At 42.8% G+C, this 21692-nt stretch overlaps 1 protein-coding gene across 3 annotated transcripts in view; it reads left to right on the plus strand.

Moving 5' to 3' along the window:
* Positions 1–445: 445 nt before the first annotated feature.
* The window catches only part of CACUL1 (CDK2 associated cullin domain 1), a 51556-nt gene continuing 30309 nt past the window's right edge, over positions 446–21692 (plus strand). Inside the window, exons 1-3 of one of the 3 annotated variants that reach the window (XM_057417246.1) lie at positions 446–896; positions 7216–7342; positions 11683–11785. In XM_057417246.1, the coding sequence (XP_057273229.1) occupies positions 599–896; positions 7216–7342; positions 11683–11785 (528 nt within the window). In that variant the 5' untranslated portion in view covers positions 446–598. The remainder of the gene's footprint in view (positions 897–7215; positions 7343–11682; positions 11786–21692) is intronic. The other 2 variants (XM_057417247.1, XM_057417245.1) reach the window with 2 other exon arrangements.

Genomic DNA, 21692 nt, shown 5'->3' on the forward strand with positions numbered 1-21692 from the left:
GACCAGGAGGGCGGGTGGAACACCCAGGCCCGTGTTTAGGTGTTTTTCTAACGCGATGGCACCGGCTCTTTCCCCGCCCGCAGCCCGTGGAGCGCTCCCCGCTAGAGGGGGATGCAGCCCAGGGCCTGCAGCAAGTGCAGGGGCGGTCTCCGCACCACCAAAGGGAAAGCGAAGGCGGAAGCTGCCGGAGCACCCCCTTTAGAGTTAAGTATACTCATCGGATTTGGCAGAAACTAGGACGAGGAGTCCCATCCCCATTCCTGCTTCGGGAAGCTCCAACACCTCTCCCCACAGACGCCCCGCGCTCTCCCACAGTGCACCGCGCGCGGCACCGCCCCTCCGGCGCTCCAGCCAATCGCGGCTCAGCACCTCCGGACTACACTCCCCAGCATCGCCCCGCGGCGAGACCTCCCTCTCCTCCTGCCGTGTTCCGTTTGCCGCAAAGTGTCGCGCAGCGCCGCCGGAGGTTGCTGTGTGGGCCGCGGGCCGTGCCCGGAGCCGTGCCGCGGTGAGCCCCGCCGGGCGGAGCGCGGCCCCATGGGCGGGGGGCGGTGATCCCCGCCCTTCCCCGCCCCGCTCCCGCCGCGCCGGCAGCGCCATGGAGGAGGAGAGCATGGAGGAGGAGGGTGGCGGCGGCGGCGGAGAGCCCATGATGGACGACCAGAACCACAACAACTGGGGCGCCGGCGGCTACGGGCGGCACCTGCTGGGCTCCGCCGCAGGGCAGGTCGGTGACCGCTTCCTACGCGAGGCCGCCGCCGGGACCCCGGCCGGGACCGAGCTCTCCGAGGCCAACGGCATGCTGCAGGGCTGCGAGGCGGGGGGCGCCTCGTGCAAGGGGGGAGCCGGAGCCATCGCCGCTGCCATCAACATCAACGCCTCGACCTCCAAGTTCCGTGAGTGACCGCCCCGCCCGTCTCCGCGGTGCTCTGGGGTGCGCCGGCGGGGGCCTCGCCCCGGGCGGCTCCGCGCGCTTCACCCGCTCTCGGCCTGCCCTGGCCCCGCTGTCCCCTGCATGTGGCTCTGCTCAGGTCTGTCCTGCGGCGGGTCGTGGCGTGGGTCTTGGCCCCAGAGGCTTCCCGAAGCGAAATCGGATGGGTTAAGGCGCCTTGGAAGGAGAAAATAACCTTTCTCGCACACACCCCAAGTTCTTTGCTGTCCTGGCAAGGTGACGTGGTAGGTCTGGCGGTAGAACTGGGAGAGCGAGTGTAGGCAAGTGTTCACCTTTACAGAAGCACGGTTGCTTTTCCTGAAGCTCTTGGTTCGTGTCCTGTTTTCCTAAGGACTTTTTTTTTTTTTTCCCACCTGAAAAACCCCAAAAGGTGGGTTTGGAACCTGTTTGTGGTTGCTGACAGCAGATGGCAATGTGCGCAGAGCCCCGGGATGGGGTGTGCTGGCCTCTGGAGGGGACGTATGTCTGCAAAGGCCTGGTGTGAACAGCTTGGAGATGAATTTACCTCCCTTAGAAATAGTTCCAAAACATCTTTTGTATGTAGCTTTTCACAGAAATGGCATTTTATTTTCCCCTGTTGTTTTGCTGAGGTTGAGGGAAGAGAAGATTTTTTTGCTGTTTCAATTTAACTTTCATTTCCAGAAGTCATCCCTCTGGGCAAAATATGCCCTTTTCTCTAATGGCAGTTGGAAAACTTCTATTTGGTTAGTTCACAGTATTCCTGGAAGTGTAACCGTGTAACTGCCGTGATGAAATTTGGATGGGAAGCACCTTGTTTTCCTTTTCACCTTGTTTCACCCCTCTTTCCCAAGTACCAGCTCGTCTGTCCAGCAGCTCGGCTTCATTGCTGATCAGAAGCTCAAAGTTCAGGCCTCTGGGTCCCTGCTTTTCTGGTAGCCTGGATTTCCTGGCTCTAGTCACGTTGCCAGGGCTGACTGCTTTAAGTGGAGGCTTCGAGACTCTGTGAGCTCTCTGGCTCTCTGCCTGCCTTGTCAGGGCTCCAGGTACCTTGGGGTGGCTCATAAACAATTGAGACAGTTGAAACGGTTTGGCCTTGCTGAACTAAGCTCTTGAATTCCCAATCCAGAAATTAAGAGTCTTAGTTTTTCCTTCTCTTTCAGGGTAAGAATGTTTTCAAGCTGGATCATCACCAAATGGGAAGGTGACTTTCCAGTTGATCTGCAATTTTATGTTGGAGCAGGAGGAGAAGTGGCTGTGTGTGATTTTGCTTAGGGTGTGGATTTTGAGTTCTTGTTTTCACTTCCCCATCATTCATATCGCAACACAATATCTGTCTTACTGAGGTTAAGTGTTGTTCTAAAGAAAATTGAAATTCTCATAAAATGGAAACCTCTGAGTGAAGTCCATTAGAACTTTTACACCCTTGTGATGTGGATGGTTTTGACAGAATGTGTATATGAACAGAACAAGTCCAGTGAAGTTGTCTGGTCTGAGAATGGACAGGAGCTGAGTTGGGATCAACATAGAATCCCAGACTGGTTTGAGTTGGAAGGGTCATTAAAGCTTATCCAGTTCCAGCCCCTTGCCATGGGCAGGGACACATCTACTAGAGCAGGTTGCTTCAAGCCCCTTCCAACCTGGCCTTGAACACTGCCAGGGATGGGACATCCTGAGTCTTCTAATCCTGCCTCTGACAGGGCATCCCTTAATCTGCTCTCCTTATTTTTTTAAGAATAGAAAAAAGGAGGAAGATTACTTCTGTTGTAACTATACAATGGAAAGGGAGACAGGCGTGTTCTAGGCCCCTCCTGCCTGCTCTGTCTTGGCAATGGCAGAACATGCGTAGAGAAGCTGAGTGTCAGTCTTGAGTTTTGTAGGGAAGTTGTCTGTTCTCTGCTGCATGATGAACTTCTTGCAGTGAAATGAGCAAGTACTTGTGTCTTCCCTGCTTCAGGATGCAGAGGCTTAGTCTTAGGTTATCCTACAGGTGACCTTCAAAAATAGGGGTGGTGTGTGATTTCCAATGATCCCATGGTCAGTTGGAGCCCCTCTGACATTCAGATAGGTCTCTCCTTCCTGATTCTTTCCTCCAACAATGCTTGTGTTCCAGCATGTAGTTACTTGCAGCGTGGTAGTTTTGTTCATGTTCACAGTTGCAGACTAAAGCATCTGGTGGGCCTTTTTTGGTTTGATTTAGCCGGCAGAGTCATGGAGGCAGAAGGTTAGGTAGAAATCTGTTAAAATCCTGGTTTTGAAAGGAAGATGCATTTTGTATGTAGGGGTAGTAGGGGGTTTGAGTGGCTTTTCAGGCAGCTTTCACATCTAAATAACAAAACCAACAGTATCAGTGATTTTTGGTTTTATTCTTTGTGTCCTGTGCCTATTACTATTCCAGCATCTATGTATGTTTGTAAGTTTTTTCCTCATCAATTTCATGGGGGCTCTATACCTATTCTTGAACCTTCTGGTTTTGTTTTTTATAAAATGTAAGTGGGTTTTGCTGTTCTTCTGGTTGAAGTTGATATCAAAGAATGTGGTAGCTTGCAGCAGGCTGTGTATCCATTATAGCTATGATACTGAAATATCTAGGTTATGATATGAAGCTCATGCATACTCTTTTTCACTTAAATGTTTTCACTGCTGCATTTGATTTAAGCAGTTTTTCTTTTGAACTTTCCTGTATATGGAGAAGCAGCAGTTGCTTCAAATTTCACTTGTGAAGTCTATTATAATTTCCTGGAAAACAGTGGCTTTCCCTTTGCTCAGATTGATTTCTCTCCCAGCCCCACCCCAAACTTGCTGTAGTTGGATAAAATCATGCATTCTAGCATGCTTTGTTATAAAATATCTGTGTCGCTTCCCAGAAACATATTAAATCTCAATGACATGAAAGTCGCCCTTTAATGTCACCCTTTCCTTGAGATCTGGAAAGAGGCTATTGGACCAATTCTTATAAGTCTTGAATACCTAATGTAGGGATAAGCATTGAAGAATGACATCCTAAAAAGTTAGAAAAGTAGAAAATCAGGTAAGTTCCTAGAAGGGCAGTCTGTCTTTTCTTTGTGAGGATTTGTGTGATTTCTTCCTGTTCTTGAGGTTCTTGCAGAGTTTGCAATTGGAGGCTCTGCTTTAACTCATCCTTTGCTTTGTGTGTGTAAACAGTACCTGAGAGTGTCCTGCTGAGTGGTCCTGCTTCCTAATTTTTCATTGCCTGATGCATCTGTGAATCATAGAAACCCAGACTGGTTTGTGCTGGAAGGAACCTTAAAGCTCCTCCAGCTCCAACCCCTGCCATGGGCAGGGACACCTTCCACTAGAGCAGCTTGCTCCAAGCCCCTCTTTCCAACCTGGCCTTCAACACTGCCAAGGATGGGGCAGCCACAGCTTCTCTGGGCACCCTGTGCCAGCGCCTCAACACCCTCCCAGGGAAGAGCTTCTGCCCAAGAGCTCATCTCAGTCTCCCCTCTGGCAGATTAAAGCCATTCCCCTTGTCTTGTCCCTACAGGCCCTTGTCCAAAGCTCCTCTCCAGGTTTTCTGAATCCCCTTTAGGTACTGGAGCTGCTCTAAGGTCTCCCCTTCAGGAGCCTTCTCTTCTCCAGGCTGACCCAGCCCAGCTCTCTCAGCCTGGCTCCAGAGCAGAGCTGCTCCAGCCATTGCACCATCTCCATGGCCTCCCGTGGACTCGCTCCAACAGCTCCACGTCCCTCTTATGCTGTTGCCCCAGAGCTAGATCAAGACGGGGGGGGGGGGGGTGTCTCCTCAAAGTGCAGCAGAGGGGCAGGATCCCCTCCCTCGACTGCTGCTCATGCTCTGGGTGTGCAGCCCCGCACAGAGGGGAGTTCTGGGCTGCAAGCGTACACTGACTGATCATGGTGAGCTTCTCGTCAACCAACACCCACAGGTCCTTCTCCTCAGAGCTGCTCTCAGTGCGTTCTTCCGCAGCCTGTGTTTGTCCTTGGGATTGCCCAGAGCCAGAGAGTGATTGTTCAGTATGTAGCCTTGGATGCTTAACTATATAAATATTATGGTTGGCTTAGTTTCATAACTGAAGTGTGGAAATAAAATATTGCTTGTGAGAGTCTTCAGAATAAAAATAAATCTTTTCTAGAATATTACTTTGAACTCATCAGTGGTTCCTAGTCAAGTCTCCTGGGGCTGTTTGTGAAAGCATTTTGTTCTGTACCTGCGCAGCACTTCAAATGGGCAGACATTCCTTTCTGCTGCTTCTTTCGTTTTCCATACTGTAAAAAAACCAAATTGCTATCTCAACAGCCTGTTAAAAATTATTTTGCATGTTCTCAGTTCTTACTTGACTACTTTCTTTCAAATGAATAGAGCTCATTTCATATGTTAAGCCAGGTGTGGGTGTGATTATACATTAAAATCTTAAATCAAGACTTGGTCTAATATGTATGCTGACTTCAATGTTTTCTGTGAAACAGAGCACTTCTGTGGAAACCCACTTTTTCAGGTTTGCTGCTGAGTCTAGGCATCAATAGTAAAGCTGTAGCTTTATGTGAAGCTGCTTGGAGCCTGAGCTCTGTAAAGGATGAGAACTCAAGCAAGTCATTGTGAAATAGATGAATAAGGAGTGAATTCGCTGTCAGGCAGGTGCTGTGCTGTTCTGCCCGCATGGATGTTTTTACATTGTGGAGCTGACTTGCTGCACGTAAACTTATGTCCTGGTGGTTGTGTACACACACCTGTAACCTTTTGTCAAGTTGTTAAGAAATGGGACTGCACTTTCAAGTTGCAGGCTGGAGCACTGGGACAGCATCCTGCAGGACTTGGTAGTGGAGACCAGTTCACTGCTCAGACAGGTTAACTAGAGCTGTTTCTGTAACAGGTATGAAGCAAGAGTGAACCAGTGGCTAGTTGGGTGAAGGGGGGACTAGGAGTGCTGCACTAGCATTCTTCACTAAGCAAGGTTTCTGGATGAAATACCCTAAAAAACCACACCAGGAATATGTAATACCTGTTCTTACAGGTAGCATTCATACAATTCCTTGTCTCACACCTGTCTTTATTCTACTCTTTTTCTAATATTCTTCTTTTTCTCATACTTTTGCCTGTATTTCCCTAGAATTGTTCTTCATAATGCTGATAAAAGTGACTCATTCGGCTCCTTTCAACCCCTTGTAAAAGCAACAGCTCAGAAATCTTGCTCCTCAAACTGTGCAGTGATTTTTACATCTACGCATGTATTTTAAATGCAGATCTGTTAAAATATTTATTTTCAGTGTGGTGTCTAAAATGGATTGTTTGGGATAGGAACTGTCTTTATTTTCTGTTCCATGTAGCCCAAACCCATGTGTGGAGTTCCAGTGAAGAAATGACTTCAGATTCCCTGGCTTGGGTAGTTCTGATATGAAGGTTACCCTGTGCTCTTAGTTATGGAGGGCTCTCCTTTGAGTGGGTGGTGGTGAAGCTATGGTGCTGTGACAAGCCAGCAAGATAGTCCTGCAAGTAGTCTCTGCAGGGAAGGTGTTAACCCTTCTGCCATGGCTGCCTTTGGAACTGAGCTGCATGTGGTTAGTTCAAAAATCCTCCCCAAAAAGAAACAGGTTAAAACTCTTCCCTGACTGTGAAGGCACATGGGGTGGCTTGGCAAGAGGGTGCAGTTGGGAAGCTGAGAAGGAAAACTGGGGAGGGATGGGGATGCTAATTTGAATGCCTCCCATTCTTCACTGTTGATTCTGATCTGAAAAAGGAGTGTAATTGTGCCTGCCAGAGGGGGAACTGTAATACAGATCCAAAAACTTTGCCCAGGAGCCTAACTGCAATTGAAGGCAGAGGAAATTGCCTCAGCTTTTAGGCCAAGGAAGCTGCTGGTCCCACCTGAGACTTGTAAAATTCATACATCTGCTGGGAAGGAGTATTCCAGAAACTGCCAGACTTGGCCCAAGCTTGTTTTCTTGCATGTGATGATCCAGTGCTAATTGCTGATTCTGGACTCCTACAAAGTTGCAGAGTTTATTAGTTTGAACTAACTACTGAGCTATTTTTCTATACTACTATATTTGTCATGCTAGAACTTCCAAGGAGTTTCTTTTTCCCTGCTGTTTGAGCCCTTAAGAAATAGCCAAGCACTGATTTGGCAGATTTTCTAATTTTACTTTATTCTCTCTAAATAAAAACTACAGCTTCAAGTTGGGGATTTAGTTTTAGGTGTTTTGTCTTAGTGGAAGTCAATGGTTCCCAGTTTATTTGGCCAACTTATTGGTGTGATCTGAAATTGCAGAGCATTTACTTGCTGCTTTTAGCTGGAGTTACTAAATGTAGTTTTGTCTTTTTCTTGTAGTAATGAATGTTATAACAATTGAAGACTATAAGAGCACATATTGGCCAAAGTTGGACAGTGCCATAGATCAGCTTCTAACTCAGAGTCCTGGTGACTACATCCCTATCTCCTATGAACAAATATACAGGTAAGGAAATCTGAGCGCTTTGTTACTCTTTAAGATTAAATGTTTGGTTTATTTTGCAGCCTGCACATATGTCATATTTGTATTTATGAGGAGAGAAGTTGGAAGGTTTTGTGAAGCACATCATTTAAATGGTTGGAATGAGTGAATAAAAGATGCGTATCTCAACGTCCAATGTTAATAGGAATAAATGCTAAACAATTACAGTGCATAAGTGCTGAAAACATTATCAGTCTCCACCACAGTTGCTTAGTGTGATATATTAAAGTCTCAACATTCCTTTCCTCAAAGGGAAAGAAGAGACTGGCATAGTAGGGGTTTCACTACATGTTTCAAGAGGCTTCTTTGTCATGTCTAATAGGAACTGATTTGGTGCACCAGAGATAAATAGAAGCTACTGGTGTCAAGGTCCATCCACATTAACTGTCATCTGTGTGTGTTGCACCAGGTAGCTTTAGTCTCATTTTTCCCTTGCCCAGCCGTCTGGCTGCATGTGCAGTGGGAGGCTGTCTGAAGGACTGACACAAGATTCAGTCCTTTATATCTCCGTTCTTGTTTGGAAACAGAGTTGTACCTGGCCTGGAGCTGCAGTTTACTTTGAGTTAAAAAGGATCTAGTCACACACTAGAGCTGGCCTGCAGACTAAGCTAATGTGCAAGTAATGGGGATGGTAGGAGATTTGCTTCAAAACCATGCTACTGCTCCAAGCTGCTAGATGCTTTAGAGACTTGGCATTTATTTGAGATAGACTAAAATGGAGATTTTTGTGCTGTAGGTGACTGGTATCCGGCATGTTGGTAAATAGAATGGAAACTGGGTAGCTGCTGCTGCATTTACTGGCCAGGATGCCCTTAAAACTACTGGCCCTTGCCAGCAGCACAACTAATAGCATTGCTGGCTTTGATTTTCTTTAATCCAGTGTTACACTCTATGAAATAACAGCAGCTCAGTCACTGATTGCTGGGTTTAGAGGCTTTCAGCTCTGTCATTTCCTGCCCGCTTGCTCTTAGCCACTTTGGCTCTCCAGGTTGAAATTTTGGATTAGGGAACTAGATGTAAGAATGACAGGTATTCAGTCTTCCATCTTAATTCCAGTTTAAAACTTCTTCTTTTCTCTCCAAACTTTTAGAACTGCTGTTATCAGGACTCAGGCATTTATGTGTATAAGTAATTGAGATGGTCATTTGAATTGAGAGACATTTTGCAGCTTTAGTGTAAGTAATCAAAGTCCTTTCCCTGGCTTAAAATCCCCAATGTGCAAACAGTCATCACTTAGAAATAAGCCATCTTGGCAGTCATCTCTGATAGAGTAGGCATACAGAGTTAATGGTTTTAATACCTGGAGTAGATCTATAGCTGGTTATGGTTTAAGATAACTGGAGTTCATTTTTCTCACCTTTTTATTCCTCAGAAGTTTTATGCATTGAAGGAATAATGGGTTTTAAGTTTCTCCTAGATAACCCTCATGTAAAAGGGTTACACTTGATGCAGTATTGTAATGATGCACAGATGTCTGTTGCATGTAATTTACCAAACCAAAAGATATTCTGCGTTTTAGTGTTATTGATAAAGCTACTGTGTCAGTTTTCTATTACAAATTATGTCTGTGATTGTAATTACTCTGACACAGCCTCTTCCAATCAGGAGGAGATTGATTATTTTGGTTTTTCATTATTTTCAGAAGTTTCCTTTGCTTGACTGACAATCTAGACAAGATAGATTGAGAAGAGAAGGAAAACTGATTTTTATTGAATTTAATGAGGATGCTTGCTTGGAGTATTAAAGAGAGTCTGTTGCAGACTTGGGGTTTCGATCCTCTCTGTTTCCCTAGGCTAGTTATTTAGTCTGGAAAATGGGGTGTTTCTGAAGTGGTTCAAACAGTTACATCTCTTGTATTTTTTTTTTTTACAGTGATACTGAGCTGAAAATACAGTGCTTTTTTCTGATCGTTCTTGTGCTGACTAAAGGAATCAATGCAGACTCAAAATACATTATTAGATACCCAAACTACTGCATTTGCCATAATCAGTGATAACTGTAGGTGTCTACTCCACAGCAGTATAAAGCTAGGAGATAACTTGAAAGGTGTGTATGCAGATATTTACTATGGATCAGTTTACCCCTAAGGTAGCAAAGTGTGATTAGTGACTGCTTTTATCTTTAAGTCCAAAGCCTGCCTGTGCAGAGTCACTTCCTATTAGAAGGGTTAAATATATTGACAAGAGGGATGTGAAGGAGACTTTGAGGTGAGGAAGATGTAAACAGCTAAGTTGTAGTTCTGGCAACTGTTACTACCTCCCAGGTACAATGCAGTTAGATCTGTGTTCTTCAAGACAACTTGCAGATCTCAGATCTTCATCCCTCTCTTTAAATATTTACCTTTTAATGTCACAAGCTGGTGACTTCTTTTGGGCAATAGGAGGGCAAGGATGATTCATGGAATCAGCCCACGCTCAGGAACTGAAAACAGGATCTTAAAATGGGGAAGGAACCTCTAAATAGAAGTGTTCAAGTAAAATGTAAACACATTCTGCACGCTCATATGAAGGCTGGTGCTTGAGTACAGAACGCATTGCAGAAGTAGGTATAGCAGTAGTGTATGTAACACTAAGCAGACATATAGTCAATTGTGGAAGTGGCTATATATATACTGGTTAGTTATGCAGCAAACATATAGCCATTTGCTGTTGTTACTTAGCTGTCTGGTTTGTAAGTTATCACAAAAATCAGTCTGGCTTTTCTTATCAGTGTCTCTCTTTGATCCAAATGAAATTGATATTTTTGCTGTTACTACATCATATCCAAATGTCTTGTACTTGCTTGTTCCAAACTAGGCTCTGCTGTTGGTAGACTTCAAACTATAGCTATTCAGTTATTAACGTATAATAGTAGGAGAGGTGGGAGGTGTCTTTTGTTCTTTAAGAAATAGCATGGTTTGCCAAATAAGCAGACTTTGCTGTGTTTTGAGGGCCTTTTGTCAAAGGGAATAAATACACATTTCTAAGAGTTACTGATAATTCACTTGTTAAAACCTTCCTTCGGAAGACTTTTGAGAGTGGCACTTACGAATGAGAGTGCTGTCTTCGCCCCTGAAGGCTTGGACTTGGTGCCTAATCTCTCACTTGCATGGGAAAACTCCAACAGCCTATAGTTATTTTAATCCCATCCTTGCAGTTTGTTTGTCATTGTCCTTCTCAGTAGAGAATTGGAATGCTATTCTTCCCCTACAGAGACACTGTGGCTGTACCACAGCTTTAGGGTTTTAGTGCTATTCAAAACCTGCAGAATTCGAGTCTGGGATCTGGACCTTGCCGGAAATACTTTGTGCATGTCTTGAGGAGCAGTCTCTGGTTTAAATTGCTCACTGTCACTCTATTCCATACAAAGGGATGAAGGGAGGGGGGAGCAGGACAGAGGCATGGGGAGGTGATTTGCTTTGCCCAAGACAGCAGGTCAAGTCTTCCTTGTGCCTCTTGAATTTTGACAGCTAGCTTCCAGAATGCTGACTTCAAAGAATGGAAGCACTCAAGAGAAGTAAAAGCTGCTTAGTATAGATGATGGTGTTAGCCCTGATGATGATGATGACTACCTTAATGTAACTTCTTGCTGAAAGCAATATATGTATTTGTTTTACGACTGTTGTAAATATGTTTTCAATACATAGCCTTATTTTGTAGATATTTGTTGTATTGAACTATGAAAGCAATAAAATGTCCTTAAAAACAAAGGTGACACTGAAGACCAGAGTTAACACAGCCAAGCTGGAATGTAGAATTCAAGTTTTGTTGCTCTTTCTGTACATCTTTGTTTATTATGAAAATGTGGGGTTTTCTCAGAATTTAAGTATCAAAGGATGGAGTAACATGCTTGGGTCTGTAATTTTAGAACTTTTTGTTTTTAAACCACTAGCACGGTTTTGGTGCATCCGTGACTGTTTGTCAGTGTTGCCCTTCTTTTAATAAGGGTTTCACCCTAAGATATGCATATAATCATTAAACCTGCTTATTTTAATGGAGACATCATTCACATAGGAGAGACAAAAGCCAGAATTAGGAGTCTGCTGTTGACAGAATTATCCTGGCTGTTTTGAAGTGCACTGTTAAAGAGATCTCACTGTAAGTTAAAGTGAGTTTGGGGAGAGGGAATTGGGTGGACACACTGGGGCCTCCAGGTCAGACTTAAGAGTCTGCTGGAGCTCATTCCAAGCTTAGGGCTGTTCACCACTCCTTCAGTTAACTTTATTATCCTCTAAATCGGGACTTGAACGAAATATTTTGAAGTCTGTTACCCTTCATTGCAAACTGTTGTAAGTTCATTGTTTGTTCCTATATTTGTTTCTGCAGTTGTGTGTATAAGTGTGTATGCCAGCAGCATTCGGAACAGATGTATAGTGACCTAATAAAAAAGATAACTAACCACTTAGAGAGAGTCTCAAAGGAGCTGCAGGTAAGAAGCTGCGCAATCTAATTATGTCTTTCCTGGGATCTGTGATTATATCCAAGCAGCATGGAGATGGCCCATGGAGGGGGATTGCCATTAAGACTGATTTACACTAGCTTACTAAATTGTGGGCTGCTTCATTCACTAACTGGCTGTCAGGCAGAATACCAGCTGTTAGATCCAATTGCATGGCACTGACTAGCCTTAGAGATCTAAACCATGAGGAGAGCAGTGGCCGAACGTGAATATATCATACAGAATCAAAGGCTAGGGAATGGGAAATCTACATTATCATCTAAGGTGTAAATGCTTTAGTCATATGTGATCTGAACACATGACATGATGTCTGCCATTGCTGTGTTAATCTGTCTAAACTGTTTACGGTCCTTGTGCATCACAAGCAGCACAAAAGGGAAAATCCAAAGGAGAAAAAATGAATTAGATACGAATTGTGAAGCATGATTTAGGAATTATTGCATATGAAAGTTTTGTCTTACAGTTTATTCTGCATTTTTCTTGCCTATCTCTAGATGTCAGTGGTTTACAGCAGTCCTAATACAGTTTGTATATTCCTATCCTTCTCTGCATCTTATTTGTGCATCCATGTTTGTTTTCATGTGTGTTCTTTGTTGAGAATTCCTTTTGGGCTAGAATCTCCAAACCTATTCTTGAAATTGTCACTGCTGTAGCACCAATGCTATTTTGTTACCCTAGAGCTCTTGTCAGTTCCACAACTGACTTGCAGTGCATCGAGATGGAAAGGAACCCTAAACTGCAGCAGCTCCTTCAGTGATTCTGAAAACTGATAACTAACATCTGTTAGTCAGAAGCAGTCTTACTGCTTTTAACTGCTTCAGGTACTTCTGGCTAAACATGCATTGCCATGAAAATATATAGCACTGTGATTACTCTGATTTACTTCTCATTTCATTCTTTTCCTCTTGCTGCTTTTCTTATAAGGAAAACTAACCTCCTTGCATTCAGTGGGCAATTCTGGGAGCAGTCTTTGACTATGAGTTATGTAGGTCATCTTAAACTAGGTTCTTTGTTGCTATTCTCTTTTAGAATTCCTTTTTTCCTTGTGGAATGACAGCCTCACTGTTCTGTAAAAAATGGTCAGGGTAGATGGATGTAGTATTTAAAGCAAAGCCTTCCCTTGCTTCTGCTGAGCTGGTGCAACCTGTACATTTTTCTTCAGCTTGTGAGAACTACAAATCATTGCAGCTGTACAGGTTTGGCCAGTTCTTCTGATACATCCCATGGCTTTATTCTGTGGTAGTCCTTGATTGTTTCCTCTGAGGTTCCAAAGCTGACCGAGGCAGCTGCTTTTAGTGTTTGATTTAACACATAGATGCACTAAATGCTTCTGCCTTGTTCTGCTGACAGGCAGGGTACGCCACAAAATGACCACACACTAGCTGTATCATATGCACAGTTTATTAAACAAGCACACTAAAGCAAACAAGCACACTAATGCAAATTTGATATGTATCTCTTTATACACAGTAAATAAGTACAAGGGAGCAAATCAGAGACATACATATTGAGAGTAAAGTACAGAGGAAAGTTAGCAGTGCATCAGATCATTACAGCATTGACAGAACAGAGATTGAGAAGAAACACATCACCAGATACCACTGAAGCGTCATCCAGGCACGCACTTCAAGCTGGGAAGCCCCATTGCAGCCAGTGCTGGGAGTCTCAGGTAGCTGAGAAAATTCCTGCATGGTGCATCCACCCATAGGTGAGGCTCTGGATTTGGCCACAAGAGGGTCCTGCCTTTATAACCTTAGAAAAACAACCGGCTTTATGCCGTATCTGTAACTTTACTCATGGGGCTGTGCAGTTTCTTATGATCTCGCTGTTGTCCACACCGGGAGCGTTGGCCCTCATGCAGCCAAGTATAAAGGTCATAGAACCGCTTCACCCTCATGTTTTCCTGCCTCTTTGGACAAACAGTCGCAATGAACATAAACATGTATACTCTACCAATACACTTTGATAAAAAAAACATGCTTTGTTATGTCTCTCAGTCAGCCCTCAGCCAGGTTCCCATCCAGTCCATGCCTAAAACCAAGGCTGCCTTCTGAACGTCAGCCTCTGAAAGAATGATCGAGAACTGCCCAATGCAATCTTCATCTTGCAAAAGTTTCCTTATGTAGGTTAGACACACCTTGTAGCAGGTGGCAAGAAGACTGTGATATATAACATGATATCATCTTTGAGTGTGTTACATCAGTTTTGTCTGACGAGAACATGACTTTGGCTTTGGATGGTAAATCCATCTTTTTGAGCTGCTTGAAGTCAAACTCCTGTGGCGTAGAAAATGGTCCTATAAAGAAACTGTTTTAGCAATGGGTTGTGAAATTTAAGAAATGACTACAATGTATTTTAGTATCCTGATACTTCTTTGATCTCAGTACATTTTGGTGACAGTCACTTGGGTTTCAGGTTGAAAATGCAGTACAAGATCCTTAGCAACACCAACAACAGACTTTGTGAATGCTAGTCCGCTAAAAGTTTTTGGTTTACACAGGTAGACGTATGTATATGTGAACCCTTTCAATGCACAATATGTGGTGCTTTGCTTTCTCTGACACAGACTCATTCCACCTGCCAGCAATATTCACTCTAATGGTGAGTTTTGTTTAATTGGCAAGGTGTGATTTGATGCAAGATAACTTTTATTTTTCGTTTTGTTTTACATGCAGAGATGCAAATGTAGCCCATTATAAGCAGGAGTGTTGGTTTGTGTGAGAAAGCAGACGATCATGAAAACTGAAGTGGCAGGCAAATGCGGTGTCTTATTCTGAACAAGCCAAGCAACCTGTTTGCATAGAGGTGCAACAGTTTAATGTGGGTGGATGGCAGAATATCTGCATGTAACCAAGATGCCAGAGCAAGCTGTATCCTCTAAGAACCACTCAGCAGCAGCAAAAGCAATAAACCTGTCAGATACCAAATAGTAAAAGTGGGAGCATCTCAGAGGACTGGTCAGACTTGCTGTTGCAGGGTTCCAGCCTTTCTGGAGTTAGTCTTTCTGTGTGGCATTCATTGCAGAAACTCCCTATATATGGTGTTTGTTGCCACCTGCATTCCTCAGGGTGTGCTTCATAGATTTCCACCTTCAAAAAAGGTCCTTTTTGGTGGTGGCAGGGGCATTATGAAAATATGGATCGGCTCATGTATTCCCTGCATATTGGACATGGGGTGAAAAGCAGTGACCGTTGCCTGCTGAGAGATAGAGATTGCTTGTCATCAGACCATCAGCTCTTTGATACGGGGCCTCCTATATCCCAAGATACTCCTAGCTCCCTCCTTACTGTGTGTGTAAGCAAATGGTCCTGTCTTCAGGGTGTTTCAGTTCTGGAGGAGCTGAGCCAGAATCACTTTCCTTTCTTGCACTTGATGTCCAGATGAGCTTCTCTGCGTTAGGCTGAGTTTTGTCATGTAGAGATTCCTGTAACTGAGGATGAAATTTCACTGATTTTTGAGTTGATCAGAATTTTGGATTTTGTGTGCTTAGAGAAAAAGGTGGCTGCAGAACACACAAATGTTTCCTGTTGTCTTGAGGCCTGTGAAGCCTGTTGTATACAGATGATTTTTCCAACATACTTTATTTGGACAGGTTTTATTGGTAATGGCCATAGCCCATTATGTTGTGGTTTAAAATAATGACAGCTGGTTTTGTGGCTAAGTACTGAGTCATTGAGATGTGTGAGGTAGGGTGCATACACAGGCACATACGCTTTTGAATTACATAGGTCTCTCTTTAAAATGAATAACACTGTATTTGCGTTAGGCACTTGTGTTTCTGGCTAAACTTATGCACTCTGATAAAATCATGTAAAATCAAGTAATTTGCCCATTACATATCTCCTCAGCAAAAGACACTGGAAGGTACTTTAAGCATTGACAGTGCGAATGCCTGTGACAGAAGGAGCTTTTTTGTGCAAGTGCAGTGAATATTTTCATTTTAGTTAGAATAATCACAGTAATTCCTTTAGGAAAGAACTGAGAGCTGCAAAGTCATGTTGTACCCTGTTGTACCCAGAGGAAAGAGGAAAAAGCAATCTGTTGTTTGCTATTTCTGTGGTTTTTGGAAGGTTTTTTTGGTCTGAATAATACATTTTTTTTATAATGAACATGACTGAACTGAGCAGTCACTTGTGTTGATAGATAATTTGCATAGTTGCTGTGTGGTCTCAAGGACCTGTAGGGTTAAGGTCTTCACTATGCAATGCCAGAAGTCTTTCCTGCCTCATACTAAACTTCCCAGCCTTCTGTCTCATCAGCTCTCAAACCAGTCATTGCAGGGCATGAAAATATCTTCTCACCTATTATTTCCTTGGGAGAATATGCCTTGGTGTCAGGTTCCTGTAAAAGCAGTGTTTTGGGATCTGCCAAATCTCTGGGAACTGATGCCTTGTATCATCTCACTGTTGCTATCTCTTCTTAAAGAGTGTCAGCATTATCTGTTGTAGACAATCTGTTCCTTCCTTCCCTTTTTCTCCTTTTCTGTCTCACATTTCCTTTCATTTGTTCCCTGTGATGATATGGAGTTTCGCCATCCAGTGATGAGGAGTCTTATTTCCTGCCCCAACTCTTTCTGAAACACTAACGTGATAAATACAAAAGCCTTACTCCAAATTTCAGATGAGGTTCTGAACTTCCTCACTCATCTTTTAGAAACAGTTGTGTAACTTCCAGTATTTCTCCCGATTACAGGGGTAAAAGCATGAAGCTTAAGTCGCTTGTCACATTTACCTTGAGAGCTTTGCATATAGTCAGGGTGGTATAAAAGTGTATCCAAGTATTGCTTTGAGGGAATGTAAAGCTGAACTTCTGGCTATGGGCAGAGTTACCTACTGGGTACCATCTCATTTATATTTTAAGGTAATTTTACCCCGGATTGTGTTGTAGATATATTTTGCTTTCCTTCCAAGGTACACTGATTACAGTACCTTTACATAGTGCTGTATTGTAATGGAACAGTTAAGCCAGTCTGTAAGATGAAACTTTTGACAACATCATATGTGGCTGGTTTCTGTGTGATCTTAGTAAATCAGATTGCTAATGAAGTTATGATTAGACTTTAGTAATCTCCTTATGGGGGCCAGGTGATATACTCCATCCACATGAAGAAGCCCATTCTTATACTACAGTGTTTATATGGGCATCACCTGACTTGCTACCTAATGAGGACTAGTGAATCTTCTTCAGGATTTATGTCTCCTCTCTTATAGCATAGAAATGACACTCAAATTCACCTTAATTTGAATTTAGGTGATTTCCTGAAATAATTTCCATAGTTTCAGTAGTTTCTCAAAGCAATTATTTAGAAAATGAAACTGCCTTCCCTATGTTCTGCCTATAGAAAAGATCAGAAGTAGAGGTGGAAAAGGAAAATTGAGTACTTGCATTTCCTATCTCTTTTCTTACTAAATATGTTAAATTTCTAGTGTTTCTTAAAGTCCATTGGGGTCAACTTTATGATCTGTTAGTATCAACAGTCGTTTTTTTAAAGAGGAGACTCAGACTGCCTTTTTTGGAGTCCATAATATTTAAAAGGAAAAAAAAGCCCCATCAAACATCAAGTGCTGTAGGCATTTATCCATCTGTTTTGCTGGGGGAAGATTGCTTAATCGTGTGTGAACCAAGCCTTTACTTCTGTGAATCACACTGAATTGAATCAGATCAAATGAATGATCCATATTAAAACTCAGACTGTAAAAGCTAGAAGTGTCAGAAATGTGTGCCTGTTCATGTGTGGGCGTCAAAAAGATGGTTTTTGACTTGAGGTAGAGGTCACTCTATTGCCAGACTTGCTATTAAAAATGACGTTTTCATGAGCAAGCTAACCTGAGAAGAGCCTCCTTGCCTGCTGCTTTTTGAGAAGGCTTGTATTGCTGAAGTCGTTTTGAATTCCTTGACGCACTGCACTGGGTCCTGCAGACCCTGATACAGAAAGATACTAGTTTGTGCTATATTTACTTGTATGTCTTTACTAGGTAGCAAAGCTTCTGAAGTTTTCTTGATACTAAACAGTTTTGATGGTCCTTAGATACAATGGGTTTTTAGTTTTATGCCCTATAAACATGCCCTATATCTGCCCCCTCTACTTGAAGACAATTACACTAGAGTGTGTCGTGATGCTGTAAAGCTTTGGACAGCTTTTAGTGCCGATGTGGATTGGAAGACACAGTCTGTCTCTGAATGACTGGTACTTTGGCTTTAGTTCTGGTCTTTGTAAAAAGCTTTAATAGTCCCCTCGTCTTGTGAGGTAAATGTGAGCATCACGTAAATTGTCTGCAAGGCAAAGTGAACAAATTACATTTTCTTGGGAAAGAACAGCAAGTGGTTTAAAAGATTCAGACCACTTACATGAATAGCAGGTAAATTTGTGGAGTCATTCTCCCTTTTCACTTGGCAGGCGTGGGAGAGATGCTGCAGCATGCGTGCTGGCATCTTGGCAGCGAGCATGTTCCCAGGAAAATGGAGCTGCCCATTCAGGGTAGGAATGTAAGCTTTGCCGAATATATTGCTGACTGTGCCAGACAACTATTCATGAACAGATTAACTTTGTGTTCCTCAAGCAAAGAACTGTCGTCACTGTTTCTGTCTTGTGAGCCGTTTCTGAGTTGTCTTGAGCCAGCACCATGTCTTCTGGTTTCATTTGTATGTTCAGCTAATGATATTCAAACTGAAAAACCCACGTCTTTTTCATGTATACAGCTTGTTGCCCACAAGTTCATTGAAATGCCTAGATGTTAGATTTCAAGTAAGGGAAGGGTAATTTAGTATACTGGCTCTCTAATTGCTGCTTCTGTTTGAAGATGTCCGTCTTGCATGTTATCCTTTTTCAAATGTGTTTTCTTCTCATTTCTCTTGGTGCTGAGATGTCTGCTGTGGTGTGTAAGGATGTCTTTAACATGACTTTAAATGATGTCTTTAACATCAGCTTTTAGTAGCAGCCGTAGTATTTTATGCTAAGAAGTAGTTGACTCAAAACCAGGCTGACGGTGTTAAGTAAATGCAGCTGCATCACAGTTTGAGAAACCTGACCAAATGTTCAGTGCTCCCATGGACAGACGCACTGTATAGTTGCTACTAGAAAACTATCCTTAAGCCTATGAGTGGTAGGTGAGAGCAGATGTAGGAGCAGATTTAAGCTGTCTGCCTATATAGAGTGTCTTAAAAAAACCCAAAGCAACTGAATTGACAGTTTAATAGGATTCGGGATGGGAGTGAAGGAACCAGGAGTCCTCTTCCTTCCTGGAAAACTTTAGCAGTGTCTTTTTCTTTCTTTGAATACCTTCTGTATTATATCCCTTAGGTAAGATAGGAGTGGATTTAAAGATGCAATATTTTCTGGAGGGTCATGTTTAATTCTTCCTATCCCACCCCTGTAATTAAAACAGCTGAATGTGTGTGTTCTGTTTTCTGGACTCAGACCAAGAGTGAAAAATGTCAGCCTAAGCAGTTTCTTTTTTTTTTTTAATAGCTATAGCAGAATAAATACAGTTTTTAAAGTAAAGATCCATTCTAATGATAGTCAGTTAATAGAAAAATCTTAGCGACATCTATTTACTCATAAATTTGGTGCCAGGCACTGCATCTTAGCTTATGAAATTCATAATTCAAAATTCAGTAGCTTACATAAAGCTACTCCCACTGCAGTTGCTGTCTTATTAATGTGAATGTAAAGATGTGGAGAAAGTTCCTATGCTCAAACAAGTAACTGATTTTGGTCTGGCAGTTTGAGCAGCCATACAGTCACACCGTAATGAACAGAAAACAGACCATGATCATTCACAGGAGAGCTGTGGAAATACTAGTATTGATTTCTCATTGGCTTGGGGGTTTTGTTAGTTTACAAGCCAAGTGATAGCTGAAGAGAGTTTGGTTGTCAAGCTTCTGTTTGAATTAAGCAGAGTTAGGTAGTACATGCTTTGCTGTTAATGTCTTGGCTGTTGAGGCTTGACATGAAACATTACCAGGAGAATTCAACTGAAAGGTTTCATCTCATGCTGATAAAGCAATTAACACCATGATATTGCATTCCAGAGGTTAAGACCAAGGCCTGATACGTGCCTGACACCAGTGAGTGCTTACCCTGAAGCTGTGAGGACTTAGCTTTTTTTTTTTGTCTTTATCTAGAGCATTGCACTTGGTTGCAATGTGGTGGTGGTCAAGAGCTTCCAGGTAGCCTCTGTTATAGGTTGTTTTGAGGAGACAGCAAAGTGTGCAGTTGTTGTGCCTCTTAAAGTGTCTCTCAGTGTGACATAGGCTTTGTGAGGTGAGCTAGCAGAGGTTTTGTCTTCAGTGGAGGAAAAAGATATCGGCCTTAATGTCCCCTGTAAAAAGAGTGGCAGCCTGGCTCTGCGTCATTGCCTAGAATCAGTTCATGGGATTAAATCGTGCATTATCCAGGCAACTTCTGTCTCTCTATTTTGTTAATGAAAAGTGCAAAATGTCAGTGAGAAGAGTGATGCCCTATGTCAGGCTATGGTCTCCTTTTGTCTCTGTTCTTTGAAGCAGAATTTACCTTTGTCTTTGATCTAGAAGCTGTATACCAAGTCTTTACAAACCAGAGAGTTTAACCATATTTAAAGTTGAGGTTAAAAAGGGGTGAAGCAGGAATACATACTGCTTAGAAATTCATATTTCACTGCATATTATTTGCAACAAATTATATATGTAACTGTATATTAAAGGGAGTCCTTGGAGTTCATAGCCACTTTTATACATTGTTGGCATTTTGAACTAAAATTTGTTTGCCCACGCCTGAGAACTGCTTCTGCAGTAAGATTAAAAACTTCTGATCAAAATGAATAGCCATATATAACCTTTAGCAACTGCATATGGAATAACACTCTTTATTCCTTTGCCAGTTTTGTTTTCCTTTCTGAAATGTTTGCACTGTATCAGCGTTTGCTGTGAAAAATTACCCACAGGTTTATTAAGCATATTAAGGAGGGAGGCAGAAGAAGCTAGTTTAAAGGGCAGAAACCTTTGATCAGTTTAGAATAGTTAACGGAGCAGAAGGTCAGCATTACTATTACCTGTTCTTTTGGGGCCCTGGTGAATGTCCATGTGAAGGATGAAAAATCAGCTTCATGGAGATAAGAGCTTTAAATTCCTGTAGGGTGGTAGAGGTGCAGCTAGCCTTGGGTGTTTCTCACACCGCAGATGCTTTGGCTTGAGAAGATCTTTGAGCTTGTTTTGTTGCATTGCAAGGTCCCAGTCACTGCTGCTTTCTCCATCCTCCTTTGGCTTGGCACTGTCAGAGAGGGAAGTGGTATGAGGGAAGAGAAGTTTTATTTCTCATTAGCAAGCAATGCTTTGTCCTTGGGTGTGTGTAGGTGTGTGTATGTGTATGAACAGTAGAAATGTAGGCAGCTGCTCACACTCCTCTGAAAAGACTATAACAGGGAAAGCAGGATTTGGGCCAGAGGCAGAGCACAATGTGAGGAACATGTTACCCCGTCTCTGCTCCCATCCCTATGTATGTAAGTGTGCTCCTGAATGCTCTTAACACAGCAACCCTGCATCCCTCCAAATAAGTATTTATAAAAGAAACAGTGGCTCATGTTTCCTATTTGTCTGGTTCACTTCTCACTTCAACTCAGTTTGCTGCAAAACAGATCCTTTTAGCTTCCTTAGCTCTCCCTTTGGGAAAGATGGTATTGTACACAGAAAATAGCAGTGCTGTCACTGTGGGCTCTACAAGCACTATCATAAAGTTAGCACATTCAGGTTTTGTGTAGCAGAGTTTTGCTTGGGGCCACAGGGTAATGCTGTGTTTTGCAGGGCTGCAGTAGATGTTAGTGAGCTTCATCAAGAGTGCAGGATGCCAGTTGCAGAGCTCTATCTGAAGACATTGCTTCATGGTCCCTCCAGGTCAGCTCCC

Source organism: Pezoporus wallicus, unplaced genomic scaffold (genome assembly GCF_028554395.1).
Source record: "Pezoporus wallicus isolate ANWC-B61680 ecotype Strahan unplaced genomic scaffold, APGP_CSIRO_Pwel_v1 contig_8188, whole genome shotgun sequence".
Classification (NCBI taxonomy): Eukaryota; Metazoa; Chordata; class Aves; order Psittaciformes; family Psittacidae; genus Pezoporus; species Pezoporus wallicus.